Source organism: Aquarana catesbeiana, linkage group LG02 (genome assembly GCF_042186555.1).
Source record: "Aquarana catesbeiana isolate 2022-GZ linkage group LG02, ASM4218655v1, whole genome shotgun sequence".
NCBI classification, from domain to species: Eukaryota; Metazoa; Chordata; class Amphibia; order Anura; family Ranidae; genus Aquarana; species Aquarana catesbeiana.
Window position 1 is genome coordinate 341,441,597 of NC_133325.1, and position 19,485 is coordinate 341,461,081.

At 42.1% G+C, this 19,485-nt stretch overlaps 1 protein-coding gene across 2 annotated transcripts in view; it reads left to right on the top strand.

Annotated features, from left to right (window-relative positions):
- Window positions 1-19,172, top strand: part of NXPE3 (neurexophilin and PC-esterase domain family member 3) — a 46,046-nt gene extending 26,874 nt beyond the window's left edge. For both annotated transcript variants that reach the window (XM_073614951.1, XM_073614952.1), the window contains exons 3-6: window positions 121-872; window positions 2,971-3,044; window positions 5,707-5,904; window positions 16,286-19,172. In XM_073614951.1, the coding sequence (XP_073471052.1) occupies window positions 121-872; window positions 2,971-3,044; window positions 5,707-5,904; window positions 16,286-16,830 (1,569 nt within the window). In that variant the 3' untranslated portion in view covers window positions 16,831-19,172. The remainder of the gene's footprint in view (window positions 1-120; window positions 873-2,970; window positions 3,045-5,706; window positions 5,905-16,285) is intronic.
- The last annotated feature ends 313 nt before the right edge of the window (window positions 19,173-19,485 follow it).

Sequence of the window (19,485 nt, forward strand, 5' to 3'; positions counted from 1 at the left end):
TATATTTTTTAGATGGTCAAAAAAACAAACTAGTATTATAACACTCATGTATGCATAACTACAGCGAATACTAAATTTCAGCATAATTTTTTTTTTTTTTTTTTTTTTTTTTTTTTTTAGCATCTAAATCACAGGACAAGTCTGGAACCAGGATGGACAGAGTTGAGCAGAGATACAACTCGTCATTTGCCTGTAAGCAGAAAAATCAGTTGTGACTATCAACATCAAACCCTGTCAAAACCTGAATATGAGGAACAGAAACGCTTGCTTAAAGCACTGGAGTGGCCTGGACCACCGCATGACAAAGTCCTTTTCCTAAAGAGCACTGATGCAGCACACAGCCATTTTGTGATCTTGCAATCTCAGGCACAGTTTAAGCTGGGGGATATCGTGGAAGTGCTGGTTAGGATGCATGATTTTGAAGGCAATCCAAAGCAATATGGAGGCGATTATTTGCAAGCCAGAATTCATTCCCCCCTTTTGAAAGCTGGGGCAGTAGGGAAGGTGATTGATCACCAGAACGGGTTTTATAGTGTCTATTTTACTTTACTTTGGCCAGGAAGGGTGACTGCATCAGTAACTCTGGTTCACTCAAGTGAAGCAATCCAAATTCTTCAGCGCTTACGCCAGGAGAAACCAGACAGAGTTTATTTTAAGAGTTTGTTTCGATCTGGTGGTACCACAGAAACCAAAATGTGCAATGTTTGTCTGCCTAGGACAATGCCTGTGTGCAACTATACAGACCTCAAGACTGGAGAACCTTGGTTTTGTTACAAGCCTGAGAAGCTGTCTTGTTCAAGTAGAGTAAATCATGCTAAAGGTGGCTATCTAAAAAATCTGTTGACTTCTGAAGAAAGCATGTTCTTTCAAAGGTACGCTGAATAGATCTTGACATGCATTATAAATGCAAATAATTTGAACCTATTGCATAGTTGCTGTCATATATAAAATTAACGTGGTCCAGATCATAAAACGGTATTAAACCCAAAAACAAAAATGTAATATATTACAACTTACCAATCCATAATTGTGATGGCTGCATTAGTTTTCTTTTTTTTAAGCTTCTATTCCTTTTATTTTTACATAGTGATCCAGCCAGTAACATACTTCCTGTCTTGGGATGTCACCACTCTGGATGGAGGAACAATGGAGACATCTCTAGACAGCAGCATTGTCAAACTGGGGAGAGGGTAGTGTTAGATGCACTAGCAGATTTAGATGGACTTGACTAACAAATTAAAACCGAACTGCAGCTAACACTTTTTAAGCAGCAACAGGTTTTTTCTGTTTGCCATTGTAGCACCCCTGTCAGTTTTAAATGGTTTGTCTTAATACTCTTATGCCGCGTGCACACGATCGGACTTCTTGTCGGAAAAAGATATGATGGCTTTTCCGACAGGATTCCGCTCAAATTTGCCTTGCATACACACGGTCACGCAAAAGTTCGCTGAACTTACGACCGCTAAGAACGCGGTGACGTACAACACTACGACGAGCCGAGAAAATGGAGTTCAATGCTTCCGAGCATGCGTCGAATTGTTTCCGATCATGAGTAGGAATTTTGCGATTCGGAATTGCCGCAGATGATCACATTTTCGCATAGAAACGTTTTCCGACCGAAAAATTGAGAGCATGCTCTCAATCTTTTGCTGGCTGGAATTCGGCCAGCAAAAGTCCGATGGAGCATACACACTGTCGCATTTTCCGACAAAAATCTCTCATCGGTCTTTTGCGGGCCGAAATTCCGATCATGTGTACGCGGCATAACTGCCACTCTGCCTCAAACCTCTAATTGTCTGTTAAAGAAGTTGAAAAATATCAAACTTACTGGCCAGATCACCAGGTGAAAATAAAGAAAAAAAGCCTAAAAAAGAAAAAATGCAACCAGCTCATCTAAGAGTTAAAACCCCTAAGCCCCTGTTCACACTGAATGCGGCTTTGAAATCTCACTCTTTCAGCATGATTTCAAAGCCGCCGGTCTGTGTGATTTCATGTGCGGCTTGTCGACGTCTGTGTGATTTCATGCACAGATGTCAATGCACGTCGCACAAGAAATTGCCAAAAATAGTGCAGGAACCTTTTCCAAATCAGTGCAAGTTGGAGTTGTACTGGTCTGAACGTTTCCAAAAATAGGGTGCAACTTGTCATGCGATTTGGAACAGTCAAATCGCATGTCAAGTTGCACCGGTGTGACGGGGTTAAAGGAAGCCTTACACACCTTTCCTCCAAAGGTTTCCATCTCTTGCCAGCATCTTTTTGTGTATTCCAGTCTTTGGCCATCTTCATTGGCTGGAGTGGGATAGCCTCGCGCATGCATATGAGCCAGTCATCCCGGCACACAGGTATCAGCATGGTGCTGTAAGCAGAACTGTACCAACACAGCTCAGTTTACATGCCAGAGATCACTTAGAGCAGGCAGGTAGGTGCATGTTATTGCAGAAGAGACATTGCATGTCTCTCCTGCCATAATAGCCTGCCTGCTTGCAGCCTGTTTTAAAAAAAGACTTCAGTTCCACTTTAAGGTGCAATTTATTCCTTTTTTTTGTTTTTGGTTTAATGTTGCTTTACTGCTCCTGTCTGACAGCATGGAGACATGAATGAAGAATCAGCTTGTACCAGCACATCCATGTTGCTCCATTGCACATATTTAAAAATTTGGCTTACATCTCATTATCTAATTTCCCTGATGACATAAATTGTGGGGCTCTACCCTGCAACTTATAAAAGTGTTATATCACTGTTATACAGGATTTATATAGCGCCAACAGTCTGCACAGTGCTTTAGATTAGAAAAGGAGACAGTACAGTTACAATACAATTCAATTAGGGAGGGCCTTGCTTGTGAGAGCTGACAATCTAATCTGTTGCCATGATACTTGCTAGGTGCCAGACCTTGGAGTCTATATGTACAAGCTCTTTAGGTAAATTTGATTAGTTAAAATTTACTCCTTTTACTTTTGTTTCCCAAAGTGGCATAAATATCAAAGCTCCAGTCCTGGCAAGTGGCCCTGATACAGTGACGGTTCATCCGTGGAAAATTAAAGGTATGTCTGCCGCTCTTTATAGGGTCAGTTTTAGAACGTGCATCTCCTAATAATCTGAATTGGAAGAATACTTCATAGTAAAGAACAAAAGCACATACCCTGCATTTTTAAGAATAGAATTAGGAAATTTCCATTAAGTGCCGGTTCACACTTCTGTGATCACAGACATCGCATGTGATTCGCACCGCTGTGCAGATAACATGCAATGTCTGTGAGATGCGAATTCAGACATACAGATTGTATGGCTTAATTCGCATTGCATTCAGACCAAAATCGTGCTGGACCCTTTTTTTCACCCACACCAGAATCAGATCCCATGAGTGTTCACACCCATGCGATCCAACTTCTATCAGAATTCACAGCTCGCTCTGCGATATGCGAACCGACCTGGGGGGGACATTAACTTTGTATTGACACCCGCAACGGTTTGCATAGGGCAGTGTGAACTGCCTGCGAGTTGTATGCGATGCAGGAACCGCCACTGGAATCACACTGGTTCCCGCATCGCATATGTGTGAACTGGCACTGGGAGATACAGTATACAAATTGACCAAGGATGTCTGTGAAGAATATGTATAATCTCTAAAGTTCTACAAGAAATATATGTCTACAAAAGGCCTCTTCTAGACACTGTCAGGCCTACACAGTAAAGTGGTATAAAAATATAATGAGGCTGTGCAAAGTGCAGCCACCAAAAACACCATTAAGATGTCTACCAAAGTCAGATTTGTCAATACTTCTGTTATAAGGCACACCTTTTATGACACCTGTGCCCATTCATTTTTTTTTTGTCCACCTGTTGACATCAGATGTTGGCAGACCTGTGAGGGATTGAAGCAAACTTGCTTCTGTTTGATCCCTCATGGTATAGGTCCGGAAAAATGAAAGGATACAGTCCTTTTCCATTTTATTTTCAGACCAGGGCAGACTCAGAGGTAGGCAGATATAAACGGCACACAGAGCTTCTGATGAGGTCTGCCTAAAAAAACTAAACAGGTGGACCTGATTGGAAAGCCCATATGAAAGGGGCTTTAGCCCTGGTTCACATTTGTGAGATTTGACATGTCAAGTCGCATTTCAAATCTGCGGCAATTGCCAGTAATGGCACCGCCCTAATCGGCGCGATACTGCATTTGCGGCGCCACACAGATTTCAAAAAGTAGTTTCTGTACTACTTTTTGCGATTTCGGGGTGCAATTTCCATTGACATCTGTGCAGAAACCCGAACAGATGTCTGTGAAATTGCGGCCGAAATCGGGACTGACATGCGGGAGTTCAGCTGAACTCGCACGGCTTCATTCCCGCAGCTCAGTGTGAACTGGGCTAAAGCTTTGAAAATGAAAGCTAGTAGCTGATTGGTTGCCATGCATGGCTGCTCCAGATTCTGGCTGCTCCAGCTCCAGTCTTAGTACATTTCACTGTGGTTTTTATTGCATTTGCATCCCTGTTAGAAAGATATACCCTTAAAGTGGAACATTAGTCAGAAAATGTAATCTTGCCCCTTTTGCAGGTATAGCTATGTAAAACATTAAAAATAAATACTGTATATACTCGAGTATAAGCCGACCTGAATATAAGCCGAGGCACCTAATTTTACCACAAAAAAATGGGGAAAACTTATTGACTCGAGTATAAGCCGAGGGTGGGAAATGCAGCAGCTACTGTAAGTGGAAAAGAGGGTCAACAATGCCCATTTGCAGCCTCACTGTGCCATCTGCATGCCCTACTGTGCCATCTCCATGCCCCACTGTGCCATCTCCATGCCCCACTGTGCCATCTCCATGCCCCACTGTGCCATCTGCATGCCTCACTGTGCCATCTGCATGCCTCACTGTGCCATCTCCCTGCCTCACTGTGTCCATTTGCCGCCTCATGTACCTGATCTCCAGAATACCGGCGCTGTGACATGCAGTCTAGTCGGCGGCCGTGCAGTGTAACAAAGCCCCGCCTGCTCCTTGTCCATGACGGATTACTGATTCAGTTTCCCAGCAGTGAGTCAGTGTTCCGCCTATCGAGGACGAGGACGAAGAGAAGACGGGGCTTTGTTACACTGCACGGCCGCCGACTAGACTACATGTCACAGCGCCGGAAGATCAGGCGCATGAGGCTGCAGATGGGCACAGTGACTCGAGTATAAGCCGAGGGGACTTTTTTAGCACATAATATTGTGCTGAAAAACTCGGCTTATACTTGAGTATATACAGTACATGAAAAACAGAAATGGAAGGCGCGCACACCTAGTGCATTACCAGAGATAATTTAATAATAAGAAATTGTTGTATAAAAATGGGTAATCACAAAATGCAACTGGCAAAAGGCCATAAACACAGTGCATGGACATGCACAGAACAGGGGGCACAGCTAACGCGTTTTGGGGGCGCACCCCCTTCCTCAGAGCTAGGCTAGCCTAGCTCTGAGGAAGGGGGTGCACCCCGAAACGCAAAAAATAGCATGAAATTCCACTTGTGGGCAACTTTTTAACTGTAAGTCTATCACGTTAATTCTTACAGTATTATTTTTATGGGGACTTCAGAATATTACATTTATGTTATGGCGGTCAGCTAAGGTTGGACAGGTCAGTTTTACATTGCATATTTAACAATATCAATATAACATAAAAAGAGCAACAGCAATAACATTTCTAGTTTTTCTTGATTTTCAGATATAAATTCCCTTCATGGCTCCAAGTTTACTCCATCGGGTTATTATTATCGAGATCAGTGGGTGTCTGGAAGGTCTATTGTATGGCAATTTGAAAAGCCTTCTGATATTACTGAATGCCTGCAAGGAAAAGTGGTACATTTGTTTGGTGATTCTACAATAAGGCAGTGGTATGAATACCTGACAGATTTTGTTCCAGGTAATTTCCTGGTCCATTCATCTCTTTTTCTTTCAATTGTTATCAAGTTTCAAAGAGTACTGGCTATTTTTTAGCTAAGATACCATGACATAGCTTTTTATGTTTGAAAAGTTTGTCTGGGTGGTGTGAATATTTATCCAATCTATCCAGACAAACCTGGATTGTGTGAAATTTTTTTTTGGTAAAGTAAACTTGTTACTAAATAATTTAATAAGCTGATAAGTTAGAGGGGTAACCTACGTTATACATACCTTCTGTATTTCTGAACTCAATCCCTCTACAACTTGTGGGAGCTCCTGATCCTAGGCACATACAAACATGTAACATGCCACCTGTATCCCACAAGGCAGTAGAGCATAATACTACTAGAAACAGTGGGACTTTGGTTTACAGTCGATTGTTTACTGTAGCTACAGTGCATCCGTAAAGTATTCACAGAGCTTCACTTTTTCCACATTTTGTTATGGTACAGCCTTATTCCAAAATAGATTAAATTAATTATTTTCCTCAAAATTCTACAAACAATACTCCATAATGATAATGTGAAAGAAGTTTGTTTGAAATCTTTAAAAATGTATTAAAAGTAAAATATGGAAAAAAAATCCCATGTACATAAGTATTCAAAGCCTTTGCTCAATACTTTTGTTGAAGCACCTTTCACACCAATTACAACCTCAAGTCTTTTTGATTATGATGCTTCCAGCTTGGCACACCTATTTTTGGGCATTTTCTCCCATTTTTCTTTGCAAGACCTCTCAAGCTTCATCAGGTTGGATGGGGAGCATTGGTGCAAATCTCTCCAGAGATGTTCAATCAGGTTCAAGTCTGGGCTCTGGCTGGGCCACTCAAAGACATTCACAGAGTTGCCCCGTAGCTACTCCTTTGTAGAGCTGTACGATTAATCGTATAAAGATTGCGGTATCCGCCCCTTTGAGAAAAGCATCCGCCCATTATAATAACCAGCCCCGAGCATCGTGTTGATTGTGTTCAATGTATAACCATACATCCGCCCCTTTGAGAAAAGCATCCGCCCCTTGCTGTCTTTATAACCATACATCCACCCCTTTGAGAAAAGCATCTGCCCCTTGCTGTATTAAATGAATAACCAGCCCCGAGTATGGGGAGCGAGCAGCGCGTTGATTGCGCATGCGCCATCTACAGCTGTTTTTTCTTTTTTAAATTAACCATTTTAAAGAATCGTGATCTTTAATCTAAGCAAAAGAATCGTGATTCTCATTTTTCCCAGAATCGTGCAGCTCTACTTTGTTATCTTGGCTGTGTGCTTAGGGTCATTGTCCTGTTGGAAGATGAACCTTCGCCCCAGTCTGAGGTACAGAGCGCTCTGGAGCAGGCTTTCATCAAGGATGTCTCTGTACATTGCTGCATTCATCTTTCCCTCAATCCTGACTAGTCTCCCAGTTACTGCTGCTGAAAAGCATCCTTACAGCATGATGCTGTCATCCCCATACTTCACTGTAGGGATGGTATTGGCCAGGTGATGAGTGGTGCCTGATTTCCTCCGGACATGACGCCTGCAATTCAGGCCAAAGAGTTCAACCTTTTTTCATCAGACCAGATAATTTTGTTTTTCATGGTCTGAGAGTCCTTCAGGTGCCCTTTAGCAAACTCTAGGTGGGCTGTCATGTGCCTTTTACTGAGGAGTGGCATCCGTCTGGCCACTCTACCATACAGGACTGATTGGTGGAGTGCTGCAGAGATGGTTGTTCTTCTGGAAGGTTCTCTTCTTTCCACAGAGAAACGCTGGTGCTCTGTCAGTATGACCATCGGGTTCTGACTAAGGCCCTTCTCCCCTGATCACTAGGAGTCCTGTTGGTTTCAAACTTCTGGTTACGGATGACGGTGGCCACTGTGCTCATTGAGACCTTCAATACTGCAGAAATTTTTCTGTACCCTTCCCCAGATCTTTGCCTCAATACAATTCTGTCTCGGAGGTCTACAGACAATAGCTCGGACTTCATGGGTTGGTTTGTGCTCTGACATGCTCTGTTAACCCTGGGACCTTATATAGACAGGTGTGTGCCTTTCCAAGTCATGTCCAATCAACTGAATTTACCATAGATGGACTCCAATCAAGTTGTAGAAACATCTCAAGGATGATGAGTGGAAACAGGATGCACCTGAGCTCAATTTTGAGTGTCATGGCAAAGGCTGTGAATGCTTATGTACATGTGATTTTTTTTTTCATTTTTTATTTTTAATACATTTGCAAAGATTTTAAACAAACTTCTTTCACATTTGTCATTATGGGGTATTGTTTGTAGAATTTTGAGGAAAATAATGAATTTAATCAATTTTGGAATAAGGCTGTAACATAACAAAATGTGGAAAAGGTGAAGCACTGTGAATACTTTCCGGATGCACTGTATGAAGGAGAAACTTATAGAAAGTAGATGCTTTTTTCTTCTTCCATTTGTGAATGTTTTGTATATATTTTCCTATATTCAGGACTATACAGTGACGGAAAAAAGTATTTGATCCCCTGCTGATTTTGTATGTTTGCACACTGACAAAGAAATGATCAGTCTATAATTTTAATGGCAGGTTTATTTTAACAGTGAGAGACCGAATAACAACAAGAAAAAACAGAAAAACACATTTCAAAAAAGTTATAAATTGATTTGCATTTTAATGAGTGAAATAAGTATTTGACCCCTTTGCAAAACATGACTTAGTACTAGGTGGCAAAACCCTTGTTGGCAATCACAGAGGTCAGACATTTCTTGCAGTTGGCCACCAGGTTTGCACACATCTCAGGAGGGATTTTGTCCCTGCAGATCCTCTCCAAGTCACTATGCTGACATTTGGTAAGCTAGGCCACTACTGGACCTTAATGTGCTTCTTCTTGAGCCACTCCTTTGTTGCCTTGGCCATGTGTTTTGAGTCATTGTCATGCTGGAATACCCATCTACGACCCATCTTCAATGCCCTGGCTGAGGGAAGGAGGTTCTCGCCCAAGATTTGATGGTACAGGGCCCCATCCAACATCCCTTTTGATGCAGTGAAGTTGTCCTGTCCCCTTAGCAGAAAAACACCACCAAAGCATAATGTTTCCACCTCCATGTTTCAGATGTTCAGTAGCAAAAGCATGTGCTTTCTTAAACAGGGGGACCTCGCGGGCGCTGAAGGATTTCAGTCCTTCCCGGCGTAGTGTGTTACCAATTGTTTTCTTGGTGACTATGGTCCCAGATGCCTTGAGATCATTGACAAGATTCTCCTGTGTAGTTCTGGGCTTCCTCACCGTTCTCATGATCATTGAAACTCCACAAGGTCATGTTTTCAGGATTTCCCTAAGATGAATTGCTAAGGCAGTGAAACTGATCAAATCACCTGTGCAAAATAATGTATAGCCTGAATAAATGACCTGTTGGGGCGCCTTGAGGACTGGAGTTGAGAAACACTGCTCTATATGGACAGGAATCACCCTAAAGGGTCCTGAGCTCCACCTGAGAAAGTCAGAACTATTCACCTGTGAGAGGTAATTTGGTAACAAGTTATCTATAACTACTAATATATATTTAACCGTTTGTTTCTATAGAATCTGCCAGTGACTCACTTTGACAGGAAAATCAATTGGCAGGTAGAGGTTGTGCTCACACCTGAGGATCCTACTAATGAGCAGTTGCATTTCCTACCCTCCTTCGGTCTCAGGGTTACTCTGGCAGGCTCTGACCTCAGTCCTGTGTTGTCCTTGACCTTAATCTACCAAACTGTGCCAAATTCAGTGCATCCTTCATAAAGGACCTCTCCACTGCCATGGTGGAACTCCTTCCACGTCCATGCGAATGTTGCCCATTTAGGTACAGAGAGCACACCCTTAGGTACCTAAGCTAATTCTTTGACCTTGGCACTTTATCCAATTGTGCCTCTTGTCCACCCTCATGCCAGCATACTATTTGCTGCACCTCCTCCAGTTACCTTGAATTCCATTTCCCCTGGATCCCATGCTTAAGACTCTGTGTCAGGTAGGGTTCTATAGTAGGGGCCCCATCTTGGCCACATCTCTTTGCCGCAGAGAATTTTCAATTTCCTCAAACATACTAGTTCCCCAGTTGTACCTGGTACCCGTTAGTTTCCCCCCTCTCTAGATGGACTTTCTGTTTCACTTGGTTGTCTGGAAACAGCCTTGACTCTACCTTAACCTGTGGGGGATCTAAATCATCAGTGTTGTAAAGGTGCACATAATACTCCATAGACCCTGTACTTGTATAAGACCTAATGCCCTTTTCTAGCATCCCTCTGTGGGATACTTCCACCCCTTGTGAAGAGGGAAAGCTTCAAGCATCCTAGTGGACAACACCTCCCTGAAGGACTGCACAGTCTGGTCAGATCATGCCTTGTCAGGTTTCAACTCCTGGATCTGTCACCCCTGTACATGAGGGTTCCACACTTGACCCTAGCTACTGAGGTTCACATTTAAGTGGTCTTTTAAGGCCCTTGCCATCAGACTGACATTTGCATGCTCAAAGTCTGGAGCTTATTATAGTGCTGACGCAATTGTAGTCAGTGGCTGCTTCTATTTTCATAGCTCAGTTATTATTATAGGGAGCTCTATTTAGCCAAGCTTTCATCTTTGGTTGCCAGTTGGAACCATACATGTTAAGTACAAATACAACTTTGGTTGTTCGGACGTTCGGCGAACAACGAACATTATGCGGTGTTCGCAGCAAATTCAAAATCTGCGGAACCCTGTTAAAGTCTATGGGACACTAACATGAAAAACCAAAATTGCTCATTTTAAAGGCTTTATGCAAGTTATTGTCATAAAAAGTGTTTGGGGACCCGGGTCCTTCCCCAGGGGACATGTATCAATGCAAAAAAAAGTTTTAAAAACTGCCATTTTTTCGGGAGCAGTGATTTTAATAATGCTTAAAGTGAAACAAAATAAGCCTTTAAATATTGTTCCTGGGGGGTGTCTATAGTATGCCTGTAAAGTGACGCAGTTTTCCCATGTTTAGAACAGTACCACAGCAAAATGACATTTCTAAAGGAAAAAAGTCACAGTGACATTTCTAAAGGAAAAATAGTCATTTAAAACTGCTCGTGGCTGTCGAGTCTCTGCAATATAGATAAAACTCATTGAAAAAACGGCATGGGTCCCCCCCCCCCAACCCCCCCCCCGCAGTCCATTACCAGGCCCTTTGGGTCTGGTATGAATATTTAAGGTGAACCCCCGAACCAATTTTTTTTTTTTTTTTGATTGCGTCGGGATCCCCCCAAAATCCATACCAGGCCCTTCACGTCTGGTATGGATATTAACAGGAATTCTGCGCCAAATTAAAAAAAAAATGGCGTAGGGGTCCCCCCCAAAATCCATACCAGACCCTTATCTGAGCACGCAACCTGGCAGGCCACAGAAAAAGAGGGGGGACGAGAGTGCGCCCCCCCTCCTGTACCGTACCAGGCCACTTGCCCTCAACATGGGGGGGATGCTTTGGAGTTACCCCCAAAGCACCTTGTTGATGGGGACAAGGGCCTCATTACCACAACCCTTGCCCGGTGGTTGTAGGGGTCTGCGGGCGGGGGGCTTACCGGAATCTGAAAGCCCCCTTTAACAAGGGGACCCCCAGATCCCGGCCACCCCCCTCATTGCTGAGCCTATCATCTACTAGGACCCCCAGGTCCTTTTCCATCCTAGATTCCCCCAAAGGTTCACTCCCTAGAAAGTAGATCGCATTTGTGTTTTTACCACCCAAATGCATTATTTTACAATTTTCTACATTTGCCATGTAGTTGCCCACCTCATTAATCTGTTCAGATCTTCTTGCAAGGTTTCCACATCCTGCAGAGAAGTTATGGCCCTGCTTAGCTTAGTGTCGTCCGCAAATACAGGGATTGAACTGTTTACCCCCTCCTTTAGGTCATTTATGAACAGATTAAACCGGATTGATCCCTGCACAGAACCCTAGGGCACCCCACTTCCCATCCCTGACCATTCAGAGTATTCCCCATTTATCACCACCCTCTGAACTCGCCCTTGTAGCCAGTTTTCAATCCATGTACTGACTTTATGGTCCATGCCAACAGACCTTACCTTGTACAGAAAATGTTTATGGGGTACTGTATCAAATGCTTTTGCAAAATCCAGAAACGCCACGTCCACGGGCCTTCCTTTATCTAGATGGCAGCTCACCTCCTCATAGAAGGTTAATAGATTGGTTTGATAAAAACGATTCTTCATAATCCATGCTAATTACTGCTAATGATACAGTTTTCATTACTAAAATCTTGTATATAGTCCCTTATCATCCCCCCCAAGAGATTACATACTATTGATGTTAGGCTAACTGGTCTGTAATTCCCAGGGATGTATTTTGGGCCCTTTTTAAATGTTGGTGCTACATTGGCTTTTCTTCAATCAGCTGGTACCATTCCAGTCGGTAGACTGTCAGTAAAAAATTAGGAACAATGGTCTGGCAATTACTTGACTGAGTTCCCCAAGTACCCTCGGGTGCAAGCCATCTGGTCCCGGTGATTTATTATTGTTAAGTTTTCAAAGTCTTTTTCAAATTCTGTCCTCTGTTAGCCATGGAGGTGCTTCCTGTGAAGTGTCATGAGGATAAACACTGTAGTTTTGGTTACTGAAGCCCCCTGATTCCCTTGTAAATACTGAGAAGAATAAATTCAATACCTTCACCATCTCCCCATCCTTTGTAACCAGATGTCCTTCCTCATTCTTTATGGGGCCCATATGGTCTGTCCTCCCTTTTTTACTGTTTATATACTTTCTTGGGATTTTTTTTGCTCTTCTCTGCTATGTGTCTTTCGTGTCCTTTATAAGCCGCCCTAATAGCACCCTTGCATATCTTGTTGCATTCTTTGTAAAGTCTGAATGCTGATGATGATCCCTCAGCCTTGTATTTTTTTAAGGCATTTTCCTTTACTTTTATATGCATTTTTACATTGGAGTTAAGCCATCCAGGATGCACTGGCTAATGCCCTTAATTAATATGCTCTTAAAGCAAACCCATCTCTCCTCCGTGTTCTTTGTTTCTAAGATTTTATCCCAGTTTATGTCTTCTAGCAAGGTTCGCCGTTTAGGGAAGTTGGCTCTTTTGAAATTCAGTGTCTTTGTGTACAATTATATATAAAAATATAAATATTTTTTAAAAACTGTCGATTTCGGGAAAGTGCATCCTGCATTTACGGTTTCGGTACCAAAATTTCCATTCAGTGCACCACTACTTCTAACAGTAGGTCAGATAACAGGAAGAAAAGAAAAGTAATTTGGAGATTTGGAAGGGACTGACAGCAATAGGAGCTATTTTTTGAGTTAAAAATGCATACTAGAAACAGATTTTTTTTTTTTTAAACCAGACTTTAGTGTTACCTAACTCTTTAATGTATGCTGCTGTGGTGTAGGGCAGTTTGGGGGGTGACAATGTTGTTACATTTTTAATTATACTGTAAAATATTTTTAGGCTGGGGTTTAAATTTATTGCACCGTGTGATTCAGTAAAGTGTATTTTGATACCACTCCCTTATTCCATTTCCACGTCTTTCTTTTTCATAGGCGAGCCTATGATTACTGAAGAGACCCTCACACCCTGCTCAGGAGGCCAAGTTCGCCAGAGGACATTGTGTCTTCTGAGATGGTTGGCAGGTAGAGCTCACTAGTTCCCTGAGGCAGATAACACCAAACAGGCACGGGGAACCCCCTACAGACTTCAGGGGGGGACTCATCCAACTAGAGTTAGCCCCTCTTCCTTGGTGGATTTGGAGCTTTTTGAGGAAGAACCTCAGGTTTTATTCTATTCTATTTTATTCTAATATTTTATTATTATATTATTTCGGCTTCCAGCTAGGCATGTACACTTGGTTGTATAAGTAAGTCTGCTGTTCCTTGCTCCATGGATGCTGGTGCTTTGGATCTGGGAGTTAAGACGCATCCCTAGATCCATGACTATATTCCAAGGATAAGCAGAATTGCTCTTAAGCAGGCTTCCTCAGGGGTTGCTCCAGAGTTATTTCTCACATTCCAAGGAGGATATTTTCAGCTTACCTCAGCCTGTCTGGCTATACTCAAGTCACCAGTCTGTGTCACATACCTAGTGGCTTAAGCCTGAATTGCAGAGGGAGTCCTCCCTTACGGCTCCTACTCACGGTCCCTGATAAGGTAACAGGAGTGACGAGTGCCTGGCAGGATCAACAGCGGAGAAAGTCAGTCCAGAAGTCCAGGAATCCCTTGCAGGAGACAGGAACAGGTGGCAACTGAAGTACTGGACTGGAACAGCTGACAGGTTGGCAGACTGGAACTGGAGTGCTGGACTGGAACTGGGAACAGCAGGCAGGTTAGCAGGCTGGAACTGGAGCACTGGACTGGAACCAGGAACAGCTGACAAATTAGCAGGCTGGAACCGGAACACTGGACTGGAACCAGGAACAACTGACAGGTTAGCAGGCTGGAACTGGAGCAATGGACTGAAGCCAGGAACAGCTGAGAGGTTAGCAGGCTGGAACTGGAACACACTGAGAGTAGTCAGGCAAGCCAGGTCGGATATTAAGAGGGCAGCAGAAGAACCAGAGGAATAGGCAGAAGAGTAGTCAAAAGCAGGCCAGAGGTCGGATGCAGGCGGATAGCTGGGATAGTCATGGATAGCCGGGTATTCACAGATAAGTCTCAGATCAGGTTAAGGCACACAGAACGCTGTAGAGCAGACAGCGAAGTTTGTATGGGACAGGCAGGTTTAAATAGCCGCCTGGCGCCAACAGGAGCGCACGCATCCCGTGCGCGCACATGCATTCACAATGGCGCCCGCGAACGTGCGCCAATGAGCCTGGAGCGCCTGTTACTGGCAGGATCTTCCTGACAGTCTGGTAGATATCCCTTCTTTTGGCTACCCTTGCAGAGGTGCTTTCTCGCACCCTACCCCTTCAGTAATTTTACTCCACGGGATAAAATCATGGAGTTTTCTGGAGTTCGCTTGACTGTGTTTGTAGGCTGTTTATTTCTAGCTAATTCAATATTCTCTTGGATAAGCCTCACCAAGTGAGATTAGATGTCTGAGCAGGCATTCTAATTGACATGGAGTTTTCATCCCCAGGGGATTATTGGGTGTTGAGGCTAGGGCCTTCCTAATTTTCTGACTTTTCTTTTTGTTAGGGCCTGTTTTTGTTTGGGTGCCTTCTGCAGACCTGTTCTTATTTTGGTAAACTTGGGAATTCATCTTCCCCTCGATGATGGCAAGTGGTCCAGGCCTGAGGCAGTAGAGCAAGCCCAAATTATGATGTTCCCTTCACTATACTTCACCGTTGGGATGATGTTTTGATATTGGCAAACTGTGCCATTTATAGTTCTGAGTATTCTCAGTAACGTTACAGTTTGCCAAGGTGCTCTTTGTTTTTATGGGAGAGCAGCAGCTTCCTTTGTGCCATGGACACCCTGCCTGTTTAAAGACTTACGTATAGCAGACTCATAAACAGGGATGTTTGCCAGTTCCATTAATGCCTTCAAGCCTTTGGCTGTTACTCATGAGTTCTTCTATACCTCATTGAGGATTTTGTGTTGTGCCTAGGGAGTTATGGCTGGCCGCCCACTTCTAGGAAGAGTATCCACCATACAAAACTGCCTGCATTTATAGACCATTTGTCTTAACTGTCGTGTGATGGATGTTCAAACACTTTGAGATTGCTTGGTATCTCTTTCCAGCATTATGCAGAAAAACTGATCTTGATCGTAAGTCTTGAGGGAGCTTCTTTTTGTGAGGAATGGTCCACATCAGCTGATGCTTCTCATGAAGAGCAATCTTAAAAATGTTTGGTGTCTTTTATCAATCAAAGTAGCTCTAAACCACACCTCCAAACTCATTTCATTAATTGGACTCCAGGTTTGCAAACTACTGACTGCAATTAACTTTTGTTGAAGAAATTAGGCTATGGGTTCACTTACTTTTTCCTCCAGCACTGTGATGTTTAATGGGTGTGTTCAGTAAAGACATGAGAAATTAGCATTCTTTGTGTGTTATCAGCTTAAGCACATTGTGTTTGTCTATTGTTGTGAGGATCTATGGCAAATTACTGCAGAAAACAAGTTAATTCCAAAGGGTTCACATACTGTACTTTTTTTGCCACTGTATATTGTGTGTGTCAAAAAGTTATAAAACAAACTGGAGGGAGTGTATACTTTGCTGATTAGGTGTGACTTGACAGGGGGTGTGTCAGACCTCTGAAGAGAGACCCCCCTTTCCACACATTTTGTTTTGATGCACCTGGAATATATTTAGCTGATTTACGGTAAACTAAATGTTTAAATTGGGCTTTAACATTTTTAAACAGAGGAATCTATCTGTACCTAAATAAGGTGAGAGAATGCTCATTTACATGTTTTTGTTAACTTAATGTTATATTTCTTTTTGTATTACAGAGCTTAAGCCATTTGATCTGGGCAGCCCTAAAAATGTTGGACCTTTCTTATCCATTGATATTGACAATAATATAATGGTAAAATTTCGCTGTCATGGGCCACCTATCCGCTTTTCAACTGTTTCAAGTAATGAGCTACGCTACATTGCAAATGAATTGGATGGTATAGTTGGAGGACAGAACACTGTGGTGGCCATGACCATCTGGTCTCACTTCAGCACCTTTCCAGTAGAAGTGTATGTAAGACGTCTCAGGAACATACGAGTAGCTGTCCTCCGTTTGCTTGAACGCAGTCCTAACACTGCCATAATCATTCGTTCTGCCAATGTCCAGGAGCTTGGGCCTGAAGTGAGCTTGTTCAATAGTGACTGGTTCTCTTTACAGTTGGACATTGTTATGAGAGCAATGTTTGCAGATATTAAGGTACATATTGTGGATGCTTGGGAAATGTCACTTGCACATTATCTACCACATGCATTACACCCAGGAAGAATCATTATTAAAAATCAAATAGATGAATTTTTATCATTTGTTTGCCCCAACTAAAGGTATAGGTATTTGAACAACTAGAATTTGTGGTTGATTTAGATTTTAAAGAATCAAATAATTGTGTTCTTGGAATCTTGTAGGCAGTAGTATAAGAGTATTTATTTAGAAGCTGTAAAATGTGTTTGTGTTTACAGTATATCAGGGTTTGGAAAATCCCTGGAACCAGGTAGCCAATATGGCTGAGAAGAAAATGACAGCTCCTTACTATTTTGTGTTTGGTTTTAGGCTAGGTTCACACTGCTGCATATTATTTTTTTCTGACTTTCAGTGTGATTATGTAGTGCTACTTGGACGCAACTTTGATAAGTTTTGTATATTCTATGGAATAGAAATTGCTCTGGAATTGCACCAAAGTAGTACAGGAACCTTTTCCAGAAATCACACCATTCTGAGTTGCATTGATGTGAATGGACACCATTGAAAACAATGATTTCCATTGTCATGTGATTCTGTGCAACTCAAGTCACATCTGAAATTGTATTAGTGTGAATCAGGCCTTACTGATGTCAGTGAAATTAGGTTCCTCTTCAATGTGAAATTGTATGGGCTGCCTATAAAAGTAACACAAGCGTGTCTAACGTCACATTATATGTATGCTGTGCATATGTAAACAGTGTTAGTGTTTTAAATTATTGCGACAAGAGAAAGCACACCTTACTCCAATCGTTTTTTATATATTGACCAGTGTAATGCAGACATTAGAGGAACTGCAGTCTGGTCACATATTTTATAATAAAAACATCTTTGCCATTCTGAAGCTTTCCTCCAACCACTTTGCATATTATTTTACATATAGTGTGATTCTGTACTTGCCAAAAATGCTGCAGGAAATCTCCCTCCACTGAGTCTGGCTGCATCCATTTTAACTTTGGGCAGCTGAGGCCGCTGCCTGTTCACTTCCTGGATTTACACAAACACACAGGCACATCTCCAGCTCTGCAGTTCTTATTGACCCTTTTATGACTCCCCCCCCCCCCCAGCAGGCCGGCAGGGGACCCCAAAAAAGTAGGGTCGGGGCTACAAATCCATTGCACAGAACGGGTAGTTATGATGTGTTTGTTACTGGCTGTTCAATATGCTAAAATGTATTTCTAGCGGGCACAACTCCAACAGGTTGCAGGATGGGGAGCGATAGACTGGAAAGATCGTAGCCAATCGATAATTTTGAGTAGGTCTTCACAATACCATTTGATAGCGCAAATAGAATCAGGTAACTTTGCTGATATGGAACAAGGTTTAACTCTTGGACTCATATATAAGGTTTGGCAGGGAATGAAACGTATAATGCAATATAATCATATTTCAGTATACTCCCCTTTATGGGGAAATAAACATTTTGAGGAACTAGATAAATTAAAAGGGTTTGTAGTATGGAGAGAAAAGGGAATAAAATATATTGCAAAGCTTTATACAGATAATATATTAAAAACATTTCAGGATTTACAGAAAACATATGTATTGCCTCCTTACACATTCTATCAATATTTACAACTACTCCATTGCACAACAGAGTCTGTTTAAAGACAAAAAAGTTAAGATACAAAGTATGCCACTTATGGATTTTCTTGCAAAGTTACAGGCTAAGAGGGGTCTGATCTCTACTCTATATGGTCGCTTGACTGAGCAACCACGAGAAACAAATAGTTGTTTAGCTAGAAAAGGATGGGAAAAAGATCTTGGAAAAATGACAGATGAAACTTGGCAGGGCATATTGGAATCTCCACAGCAATGCCTAACCCAAGTATAAATAATATATAGAGCCTATAGGACACCAGTTAAATTATATCAATGGGGAAAGCAGGATACATCAGAATGTTCAAGAGTATCTGCTGACATAATGCAGATGCTTTGGAATTGTCCTAAACTGTTTACATATTGGCAGAATGTGGTAGAAACCATTAATCGGGTGTATCAAACCCAGATACAGACAGACCCAAAAATATGTCTGTTAGGACAATTAGAAAAAGAAATGTATACTCTGGCAATTAGACTTCCCATTATTAGAATGTTATTTATAGCAAGAAAATTGATAGCAATGAAATGGATATCCTCTAGTTAGCCCAACATATGAAGAATGGCAGATACAGGTGAATGACGAACTACTACAGGAATGGTAGGTATATAAGAATAGTGGTTTAGCAAATAAATTTAGTGAAATGTGGGAACCATGGTTGACGTTACCAGGGTTGACACTAGGGTTGTCCCGATACTGATACTAGTACTTGTACTCAGTCTTAAAAAAGTGATATCGGGACATCCCTAGTTGACACCATTCATCTTGGGACCAGATGGAAGTATAAGGGTTAACAGATTATTTACCAGTTATAGAATAATTAAGGTATGAAGACTCAAGAAGGAAGGAACGGTGTAGGGGGCTTTTGGCAGGACGGGGAATTTTTATGTTTTTAGGGAGAGGTTGCTTTGGGTCCCCCCCCCCACCCCCCCCCCTCTTCTTTTATTTTTTTTTCTTGGGGGTTTGTGTTTAGAATGTAATGTGTTATTGCTGTATGTATTTTGGAAATATTTTTTTCCATGTGTGTTTTATGATAAATCTGTAATGAAGAAAAAGATTCTAATAAACAGATTTTTGAAAAAAAAAAGAGCCTTTGCAATTACTTTAAGTCTCACGAGGTGTATGTCACTTTAAAAATC